The sequence below is a fragment of the Aphelocoma coerulescens genome, unplaced genomic scaffold, assembly GCF_041296385.1.
Source record: "Aphelocoma coerulescens isolate FSJ_1873_10779 unplaced genomic scaffold, UR_Acoe_1.0 HiC_scaffold_280, whole genome shotgun sequence".
Taxonomy (NCBI): Eukaryota; Metazoa; Chordata; class Aves; order Passeriformes; family Corvidae; genus Aphelocoma; species Aphelocoma coerulescens.
In genome coordinates, this window is record NW_027183624.1 from 147,578 (window position 1) to 159,042 (window position 11,465).

The window sequence follows — 11,465 nt, forward strand, 5'->3', positions numbered from 1 at the left end:
AGAGCCCCCCAAGTGCCCCCCAAGTCTCCGAGACTCCCGAGTGACCCCAAATTGTCCCCTGAGCCCCCCCAAGTGTCTGAACCGCCCAAGTATCCCCCAAATGTTCCCAGAGGGTCCCCAGAGCCCCCCAAGTCTCCGAGACCCCCCAAAGTGTCCCCAAATTGTCACCTGAGCCCCCCCAGAGCCCCCCAAGTCTCTGAGACCCCCGAGTGTCCCCCAAATGTCCCCCGAGTGTCCCCCAGAGCCCCCCAAATGTCCCCCCGTGCCCTCGAGCCCCTCGAGTGTCCCCAAGTGTCCCCCCGTGCCCCCCAAGTGTCCCCTGAGCCCCCTGAGCCCCCCAAATGTCTGAAGCCCCCAAGTGTCCCCCAAATGTCCCCCGAGGGTCCCCAGGGCCCCCCAAGTCTCTGAGACCCCCCAGTGTCCCCAAATTGTCCCCTGAGCCCCCCAAGTGTCCCCCAAATGTCCCCCGAGTGTCCCCGGAGCCCCCCGAGTGTCCCCAAGCGCCACCTGAGCCCCCAAATTGTCCCCTGAGCCCCCCCAGAGCCCCCCAAGTACCTGAGACCCCCGAGTGTCCCCCAGAGCCCCCCAAATGTCCCCCCGTGCCCTCGAGCCCCCCGAGTGTCCCCAAGTGCCACCTGAGCCCCCCAAATTGTCCCCAGAGCCCCCCAAGTCTCTGAGACCCCCAAGTGTCCCCCAAATGTCCCCCGAGGGTCCCCAGAGCCCCCCAAGTGCCCCCCAAGTCTCCGAGACTCCCGAGTGACCCCAAATTGTCCCCTGAGCCCCCCCAGAGCCCCCCAGAACCCCCCGAGTGTCCCCAGAGCCCCCCAAGACCCCCCGATCCCCCCAAGTGTCCCCAGAGCCCCCCAAGTGCCCCCAGAGCCCCCCAAGTGTCCCCAGAGACCCCCGAGTGTCCTCTAGAACCCCCCGAGCCCCCCAAGTGTCCCCAGAGCCCCCCAAGTGCCACCTGAGCCCCCCAAGTGTCCCCCAGAGCCCCCCAAGTGCCCCCCGAGCCCCCCGAGTGTCCCCCAGAGCCCCCCAAGTGCCCCCAGAGCCCCCCAAGCCCCCCCCGAGCCCCCCAAGTGCCCCCAGAGCCCCCCAAGTGCCCCCCGAGCCCCCCGAGTGTCCCCCAGAGCCCCCTAAGTGCCCCCAGAGCCCCCCAAGCCCCCCCCGAGCCCCCCAAGTGCCCCCCGAGCCCCCAGAGCCCCCCAAGTGCCCCCAGAGCCCCCCAAGCCCCCCCCGAGCCCCCCAAGTGCCCCCAGAGCCCCCCAAGTGCCACCTGAGCCCCCCCAGAGCCCCCCCCGGGCCCCCCCGCGGTTTTTGGGGTCCCTCCCCCCCCATTTCCCCCCCTTCGCCCCTCCCCCCCCCGATTTGCGTCACAGGAAGGGGCCCGGGTGGGGGAGGGGCGGCCCGGACCCCTCGGGTGCCCCCGGGGGGGGGAGGGGCAGGAAGGGGGGAGGGGCGGCTCCGGAAGGGGGGAGGGGCGGCTCCGGACACCTGGTTCCTTCCTGAGGGGGGGAGGGGCGGGGGGGCACCCCCCAAGGGGCGCCGGTGGCACGCGGCCCCTCCCCCACCCCGGCCACGCCCGGCCGGACAGCGCTGACCAGTGCCGGACACCAGTGACACCAGTAAACACCAGTGACACCCGTGCCGGACACCAGTGACACCAGTAAACACCAGTGACACCAGTGCTGGACATCGCTGACCAGTGCCGGACACCAGTGACACCAGTGCTGGACATCGCTGACCAGTGACACCAGTGACCAGTGCCGGACACCAGTGACACCAGTGCACACCAGTGACACCAGTGCCGGACACCAGTGACACCAGTGCACACCAGTGACACCAGTGCCGGACACCAGTGACACCAGTAAACACCAGTGACACCAGTGCTGGACATCGCTGACCAGTGCCGGACACCAGTGACACCAGTGCACACCAGTGACACCAGTGCTGGACATCGCTGACCAGTGACACCAGTAAACACCAGTGACCAGTGACAGCAGTGACCAGTGCTGGACACCAGTGACACCAGTGACACCAGTGACACCAGTGGCATCCCGGCCGGACATCACTGACCAGTGACACCAGTGACACCAGTGTTGGACACCAGTGACACCAGTGCTGGACATCGCTGACCAGTGCCGGACACCAGTGACCAGTGACACCAGTGACACCAGTGACCAGTGACACCAGTGACATCCCGGCTGGACATCACTGACCAGTGCCGGACACCAGTGACACCAGTGACACCAGTGACACCGGTGACCAGTGACACCAGTGACATCCTGGCTGGACATCACTGACCAGTGCCGGACACCACTGACACCAGTGTTGGACACCAGTGACACCAGTAAACATCAGTGACATCCTGGCTGGACGGCGCTGACCGGTGACACCAGTGACACCAGTGACACCAGTGACACCAGTGCTGGACATCACTCACCAGTGCTGGCCACCAGTGACACCAGCAAACACCAGTGACATCCTGGCCGGACAGCACTGACCGGTGACACCAGTGACACCAGTGACACCAGTGACACCAGTGACACCTGGCTGGACACCAGTGACACCAGTGACCAGTGCTGGACACCAGTGACACCAGTGACACCTGGCTGGACACCAGTGACCAGTGACACCAGTGACACCAGTGACACCTTGGCCAGACACCGATGACCAGTGGTGGACACCAGTGACATTGGTGTCACCAGTGACCAGTGACCAGCACTACCAGTGCCAGCAGTGACCAGTGCTCCCAGTGTCACCAGTGACCATCACCACCAGTTCCACCAGTGACCTGTGCCACCAGTGACCACTGACCAGCACTCCCAGTGTCACCAGTGACCATCACCACCAGTTCCACCAGTGACCTGTGCCACCAGTGACCAGCGTTCCCAGTGACCACTGACCAGCACTCCCAGTTCCACCAGTGACCTGTGCCACCAGTGACCACTGACCAGCACTCCCAGTTCCACCAGTGTCCAGTGCCACCGGTGACCAGTGACCAGCACCACTGGTGACCACTGACCAGCACCACCAGTGACCAGCACCACCAGTGACCAGTGCCACCAGCGCCATCAGTGCCCAGTGACCAGTGCCACCAGTGACCACTGACCAGCACTCCCAACACCACCAGTGACCAGTGACCAGTGCTCCCAGTGCCACCGGTGACCACTGACCAGCACTCCCAGTGCTACCACTGACCAGCACCAGCAGCGACCAGCAACCAGTGCCACCAGTGCCACCAGTGCCACCAGTTCCACCAGTGCCCGCTGACCAGTGCCACCGGTGCCCGCTGACCGGCACCCGCTGCCCAGTGCCACCAGTGCCCAGTGGCCGCGGATGGCACCGGGGGGGTGGCACTGGGGCCCGGTGGCCGCGCTGGCCGCGGTGGCCCTGGGGGTGACGGGCTGGGGGCTCCTGGTGGCCGCGGTGGCCGAGGGCGTGTGGGGGATGGGCGGGGGCCAGAGCAGCGCGGTCACCCCGGTCATCTTCACCCGCGGGCTCTGGGCCGACTGCGGCACCGATGCCAGCGGGGTCACCTCGTGTGTGCCACTGGTGTCACTGGTCACCCTGCCCGGTACGGGGACTGGGGGGACTGGGGGGACTGGGGGGAACTGGGGGGACTGGGGGGACTGGGGGGACTGGGGGGACATTGGGGGGATTGGGGACACTGGGGGGACATTGGGGTCACCTCGTGTGTGCCCCTGGTGTCACTGGGCACCCTGCCCGGTACGGGGACTGGGGGGACTGGGGGGAACTGGGGGGAACTGGGGACAGGGGGGATTGGGGACAGTGAGGGGACATTGGGGTCACCTCGTGTGTGCCCCTGGTGTCACTGGGCACCCTGCCCGGTACGGGGACTGGGGGGACTGGGGGGAACTGGGGACACTGGGGGGACTGGGGGGACAGGGGGGAACTGGGGGGAACTGGGGGGACTGGGGGGACTGGGGGGAACTGGGGGGACAGGGGGGAACTGGGAACAGGGGGGAACTGGGGGGATTGGGGACAGTGAGGGGACATCGGGGTCACCTCGTGTGTGCCCCTGGTGTCACTGGGCACCCTGCCCGGTACGGGGACTGGGGGGACTGGGGGGAACTGGGGGGACTGGGGGGAACTGGGGGGAACTGGGGGGAACTGGGGACAGGGGGGACAGGGGGGATTGGGGGGACTGGGGGGACTGGGGGGACATTGGGGGGATTGGGGACACTGGGGGGACATTGGGGTCACCTCGTGTGTGCCCCTGGTGTCACTGGGCACCCTGCCCGGTACGGGGACTGGGGGGACTGGGGGAACTGGGGGGACTGGGGGGAACGGGGGGGAACTGGGAACAGGGGGGACAGGGGGGATTGGGGACTGGGGGGACATTGGGGTCACCTCGTGTGTGCCACTGGTGTCACTGGGCACCCGGCCCGGTACGGGGACTGGGGACACTGGGAGGACTGGGGGGACTGGGGGGACAGGGGGGAACTGGGGGGAACTGGGAACTGGGGGGACAGGGGGGATTGGGGACTGGGGGGACTGGGGGGAACGGGGGGGAACTGGGAACAGGGGGGACAGGGGGGATTGGGGACTGGGGGGACATTGGGGTCACCTCGTGTGTGCCCCTGGTGTCACTGGGCACCCTGCCCGGTACGGGGACTGGGGACACTGGGAGGACTGGGGGGACTGGGGGGAACTGGGGACTGGGGGGACTGGGGGGACTGGGGGGAACTGGGGGGACTGAGGACACTGGGGACATTGAGGGGACATCGGGAGGCTCGGCGGACAGGGATGGATGGACAGGGGGACATTGGGGACACGTCAGTGAGAGGGTGGGGGGACACTGGGGACAGGGGGGACATTGGGGGGACATTGGGGACAGAGGGGACTGGGGACACTGGGGGGACGGGGGGACATTGGGGACATGGGGGAGGGGGGACAGGAAGGGACAGGGGGACATTGGGGATGGGGGACACTGGGGGGGGATTGGGGACAGGGAGGACGGGGGGGACATTGGGGGGGATTGGGGGGACATTGGGGACATTGGGGGGATGGGGACATTGGGGGGACATTGGGGGGACATTGGGGACAGGGGGGACATTGGGGGGACATTGGGGGACATTGGGGGGACATTGGGGGGGACATTGGGGGGACATTGGGGGGGACATTGGGGGGGATTGGGGACATTGGGGACAGGGAGAGGACGGGGGACATGGGGGAGGGGGGGACAGGAAGGGACAGGGGGACATTGGGGACACTGGGGACAGGAAGGACAGGGGGTGGGGGATGGGGGGGACAGGGGGGACATCAGTGACAGGACAGGGCCGGGAGGGGACAGGAAGGGACAGGGGGACACTGGGGGGACATTGGGGGGACACTGGGGGGACACTGGGGACGTCACTGGAGGGCCGGGGGGGACACTGGGGCCGGGGGGATGGGGGGGACAGGGATGGGGACAGGGGGGAGGGGGGGGACACTGGGGGGACACTGGGGGGACACTGGGGGGACATTGGGGTGGCATTGGGGGGGTGACATCGGGTACACCGGAGGGGGGACATTGAGGACATTGGGGTGACCTTGGGGTGCCGGGGGGGGGGCTGGTGACATCGGGGACACTGGGGGGACATTGGGGTGACCTTGGGGTGCCAGGGGGGTGACACGGGAGGAGGGGGGGTGACGCCGCTGTGACACTGAGGTGACCTTGGGGTGACCTTGGGGTGACACCGGGGGGGTGCTGGTGACATCGGGGACACCGGGGGGACATTGGGGGGACACTGGGGGGACATTGGGGTGACATTGGGGACATTGGGGACATTGGGGACATTGGGGACATTGGGGACGTCACTGGGGGGCCGGGGGGACATCGGGGACAGGGAGGGACAGGGGGGAAGGGGGACATTGGGGGGACATCGGGGTGACCTTGGGGCGACACCGGGGGGGTGCTGGTGACATCGGGGACACCGGGGGGACACCGGGGGGACACTGGGGGACATTGGGGGGACATTGGGGGGACATTGGGGGACATTGGGGGACATTGGGGGGACATTGGGGACATTGGGGACATTGGGGACATTGGGGACGTCACTGGGGGGCCAGGGGGACATTGGGGACAGGGAGGGACAGGGGGGAGGGGGGACATTGGGGGGACATCGGGGTGACCTTGGGGTGACACCGGGGTGCTGGGGGGGTGACACGGGGGGTGACACGGGGGGGGATGGTGACACTGGGGACACCGGGGGGACCTTGGGGTGACCTTGGGGTGACACTGGGGTGACACGGGGGTGCTCCGGACACCGGGACCTGACTGGGGACCTCGGGGACACCTGGGGGGCACGCTGGGACATTGGGCACGGGGACGGGGGGCGTGGGGACATTGGGGACACCGGGGGGACCTTGGGGTGACCTTGGGGTGCCGGGGAGGGTGGCACTGGGGGGGGGGTGGGGACATTGGGGACACCGGGGGGACATTGGGGACGTTGGGGGGGACGTTGGGGTGACCTTGGGGTGACACTGGGGAGGTGACACAGGTGGTGACACGGGGGGTGCTGGTGGCATTGGGGACACCGGAGGGACATTGGGGTGACCTTGGGGTGACCTTGGGGTGACACTGGGGTGAGACTGGGGGGGTGCTGGTGACATCGGGGACAGCGGGGGGACATTGGGGGGACACTGGGGTGCCAGGGAGGGTGACACTGGGGGGGTGACATTGGGGACACCGGGAGGACCTTGGGGTGACCTTGGGGTGACCTTGGGGTGACCTTGGGGACATTGGGGACATTGGGGTGACCTTGGGGTGACCTTGCGGTGACATCGGGGACACCGGGGGGACATCGGGGACATTGGGGTGACCTTGGGGTGACCTTGGGGTGACCTTGGGGACATTGGGGACATTGGGGTGACCTTGGGGTGACCTTGGGGTGACACTGGGGTGACATTGGGGTGACATCGGGGACACCGGGGGGACTTTGGTGACACCAGGGTGACCTTGGGGTGACCTTGGGGTGACCTTGGGGACATTGGGGACATTGAGGTGACCTTGGGGTGACCTTGGGGTGACCTTGGGGTGACCTTGGGGACATTGGGGACATTGGGGTGACCTTGGGGACACCGGGGGGGACATTGGGGACACCGGGGGGACCTTGGGGTGACCTTGGGGTGACCTTGGGGTGACCTTGGGGACACCGGGGGGACATTGGGGGGTGACCCGGGGGGGTCCAGGCGGGGATTTTGGGGTCCCAGGGGAGGGTCGGGGTTTGGGGGTTTGGGGGGATTTTGGGGGAATTTTGGGGGGATTTTGGAGGGTTTGGGGGGATTTTTGGGGAGTTTTGGGGGGATTTTGGAGGGTTTGGGGGATTTGGGGGTTTGGGGGGATTTTGGGGGGATTTTGGGGGGTTTTTGCGGGGATTTTGGGGGGGTTTTGGGCGTTTGGGTTTTTTTAAAATGATTTTTAGGGGGTTTTTGGGGTTGGTTTTGGGGTGTTTTTTTGGGGTTATTTTTGGGGTTTTTTAGGGAGATTTTTCAGGAGGTTTTTGGGTTATTTTTGGGGAGTTTTTGGGGGTTATTTTTGGGGAGTTTTTGGGGGTTATTTTTGGGGAGGTTTTTGGGGCTATTTTTGGGGCATTTGGGTCAATTTTTGCGGTGTATTTTGGGTTATTTTTAGGGGGTTTTTGGGGAGGTTTTCGGGGTTGTTTTTGGGGTGTTTTTGGGGTTGTTTTTGAGGTTTTTCTGGGGAGGTTTTTCAGGAGGGTTTTGGGTTATTTTGGGGTACTTCGGGTTATTTTTGGGGTGTTTCTGGGGAGGTTTTTGGGGCTATTTTTGGGGTATTTGGGACAGTTTTTGGGGCTATTTTTGGGGTGCTTTTGGGGATTTCTGGGGTTATTTCTGGGGTTAATTTTGGGATGTTCTTCAGGAGGTTTTTGGGGTGATTTTGGAGGGATTTTGGGGTATTTGGGGGAGTTTTCGGGGTAGTTTTTGGGGTGTTTTTGGGGTTATTTTTGTGGTGGTTTTGGGGAGGTTTTTGGGGTTATTTTTGGGTTTTCCTGGGGAGGTTTTTCAGGAGGGTTTTGGGTTATTTTGGGGTACTTTGGGTTATTTTGGGGGAGTTTTGGGGCTATTTTTGGGGTGTTTCTGGGGAGGTTTTTGGGGCTATTTTTGGGGTATTTGGGGGAGTTTTCGGGGTCGTTTTTGGGGTGTTTTTGGGGAGGTTTTTGGGGTTATTTTTGGGGTCGTTTTTGGGGTTATTTTTGGGGAGGATTTTTTGGCGTTTTGTGGTGTTTTTGGGGAGGTTTTTTTGGGGTTATTTTTGGGGTTATTTTCGTGGTGTTTTTGGGGAGGTTTTTGGGGCTATTTTTGGGGTATTTCGGGGAGTTTTTGGGGTTATTTCTGGGGTTACTTTTGGGATGTTCTTCAGGAGGTTTTTGGGGTGATTTTGGGCTGTTTTGGGGTCTCTAACCTCCCCTTCCCCCCCCCGCCCAGGGTACCTGCAGGGCAGCCGGGCCCTGGGGGGTTTGGGGTGATTTTGGGGTGTTTTGGGGTTATTTTTGGGGAGATTTTTGGGGTGATTTTGGGGTGTTTTGGGGCTAATTTTGGGGTCGTTTTTTGGGGTTATTTTAGGGGAGGTTTTTGGGGTTATATTTGGGGTGGTTTTTGGGGTTATTTTTGGGGTGTTTTTGGGGTTATTTTTGGGGTGTTTTTTGGGGTTTTTCTGGGGAGGTTTTCAGGAGGGTTTTTGGGTGATTTTGGGGGTACTTTGGGTTATTTTTGGGGGTGTTTCTGGGGAGGTTTTTGGGGTGATTTTGGGGTGATTTTGGGGTGATTTTGGGGTCTCTAACCCCCCCTTTCCCCCCCCAGGGTACCTGCAGGGCAGCCGGGCCCTGGGGGGGTTGGGGTGATTTTGGGGTGACTTTGGGTGACTTTGGGGTGATTTTGGGGTGATTTTGGGGTTTTTTGGGGTTATTTTAGGGAGGTTTTTGGGGTTATTTTTGGGGTTATTTTTGGGGTGTTTTTGGGGTTTTTCAGGAGGGTTTTTCTGGGGAGGTTTTTCAGGAGGGTTTTGGGTTATTTTGGGGAACTTTGGGTTATTTTGGGGGTGTTTCTGGGGAGGTTTTTGGGGTGACTTTGGGGTGATTTTGGGGAGGTTTTGGGGTGATTTTGGGGGTGATTTTGGGGTGGTTTTTGGGGCGATTTTGGGGTCTCTAACCCCCCTTTCCCCCCCCCCAGGGTACCTGCAGGGCAGCCGGGCCCTGGGGGGTTTGGGTGATTTTGGGGTGATTTTGGGGTGTCTTTGGGGTGATTTTGGGGTGATTATGGGGTGATTTTGGGGTCTCTAACCCCCCTTTCTCCCCCCCAGGGTACCTGCAGGGCAGCCGGGCCCTGGGGGTGATTTTGGGGGTGATTTTGGGGAGGTTTTTGGGGTGCTTTTGGGGTGACTTTGGGGGTGATTTTGGGGCGATTTTGGGGTCTCTAACCCCCCTTTTCCCCCCCCCCCAGGCTACCTGCAGGGCAGCCGGGCCCTGGGGGGTTTGGGGTGATTTTGTGGTGATTTTGGGGAGGTTTTTGGGGTGACTTTGGGGTGATTTTGGGGTGATTTTGGGGTGATTTTGGGGTGACTTTGGGGTGATTTTGGGAGGGTTTTTGGGGTGATTTTGGGCGATTTTGGGGTCTCTAACCCCCCCTTCCCCCCCCCCCAGGGTACCTGCAGGGCAGCCGGGCCCTGGGGGTTTGGGGTGTGATTTTGGGGTGATTTTGGGGTGATTTTGGGGTGACTTTGGGGTGATTTTGGGGTGCTTTTGGGGTGATTTTGGGGTGATTTTGGGGAGGTTTTTGGGGTGATTTTGGGCGATTTTGGGGTCTCTAACCCCCCCTTTCCCCCCCCCCAGGGTACCTGCAGGGCAGCCGGGCCCTGGCCGTGCTCGGGGCGGCCCTGGGGGCTCTGGGGGTGGCCCTGGGGGGCTTCGCGGGACCCCGGAGGTGCCCCGCGGCCGCGGGGGGGGCGCTGCTGCTGCTGGCAGGTGGGGGAGGGGCGGGGGAGGGGATTTGGGGGTGGGGGAGGGGCGGGGAGGGGATTTGGGGGGTGGGGGAGGGGCGGGGAAGGGAATTTGGGGGGTGGGGGAGGGGCGGGGAGGGGATTTGGGGGGTTTTGGGAGGTGGGGGAGGGGCTGGGGGGTGTTTTTGGGGAGGTTTGGGGGGATTTGGGGGATTTTGGGGGTTCGAGGGGGGTTTGGGGGGGCTTGGGGGGGATTTTTGGGGTGATTTTGGGTAATTTGGAGGCGATTTTGGCTGATTTTGGACGATTTTGGGTAATTTGGAGGCAATTTCGGGCTGATTTTGCTGATTTGGGGCAATTTGGAGGTGGGTTTTGAGCTGATTTGGGCCGATTTTGGCCAATTTTGGGTAATTTGGAGCCAATTTTGGCCGATTTAGGGCAATTTGGAGGCGATTTGGGGCTGATTTGGGCCGGTTTTGGACGATTTTGGGTAATTTGGAGGCAATTTCGGGCTGATTTTGGCCGATTTCAGACCAATTTTGGCTGATTTGGGCCGATTTTGGGTAATTTGGAGGCTATTTGGCTGATTCTTGGGCTGATTTTGGGTAATTTGGAGGCGATTTAGGGCTCATTTTGGCCAATTTTGGGTAATTTGGAGGCGATTTCAGGCTGATTTGGGCTGATTTGGCCAATTTTGGGCGATTTTGGGCTGATTTGGGCCGATTTGGGCTGATTTTGGGCTGATTTTGGCCGATTTGGGGCTGATTTGGGCCGATTTTGGGCTGATTTTGGGCTGATTTGGGCCAATTTGGGCTGATTTTGGGTAATTTGGAAGCGATCTTGGCTGATTTTGGGCTGATTTGGCCGATTTCGGGCTGATTTTGGACTGATTTGGGGCTTATTTGCGGCTGACTTTGGTGGATTTGGGGGCTGATTTGGCTGATTTGGGCCGATTTTGGGTAATTTGGAGGCGATTTTGGCCGATTTCGGGCTGATTTGGGCTGATTTTGGCCGATTTTGGCCGATTTGGGCTGATTTTGGCCGATTTGGCCGATTTTGGGCTGATTTGGCTGATTTTGGGCTGATTTTGGCCGATTTTGGGCCGATTTTGGCCGATTTTGGGCTGATTTGGGCTGATTTTGGGCTGATTTCGGCCGATTTCGGGCTGATTTGGGCTGATTTTGGCCGATTTTGGCCGATTTGGGGCTGATTTTGGCCGATTTCGGGCCGATTTTGCCGATTTGGGGCTGATTTTGGCCGATTTCGGGCTCCCCCCCAGCCTGGCCGCCGCGGGCGCCGCGCTCTGGTTCGGGGTCAGCGTCACCCAGGAATTCTTCGACCCCCAAACCCTGGGGGCCAGGTGGGGAGGGGCCGGGGGGCTCGGGGGGCTCGGGGGGGATTTGGGGTCCCCCAGGGGAATTCGGGGTCTCAGGGGGGGATCTCTGGAGGGTTCTGGGGCTGCCCGGGGGGGATTTTGGGGTCCCTGGGGGGAAATTTGGGG

At 62.2% G+C, this 11,465-nt stretch overlaps 1 protein-coding gene across 1 annotated transcript; it reads left to right on the plus strand.

The window, feature by feature from the left end:
• Positions 1-3,339: 3,339 nt before the first annotated feature.
• Positions 3,340-11,324, plus strand: LOC138101401 (claudin-15-like; the record flags this gene model as incomplete). Its single annotated transcript, XM_068999205.1, has 3 exons — positions 3,340-3,577; positions 9,858-9,948; positions 11,244-11,324. Coding segments are annotated over exons 1-3 (410 nt in total), but the record flags the coding sequence as incomplete, so codon positions are not given.
• Between the last annotated feature and the right edge of the window lie 141 nt (positions 11,325-11,465).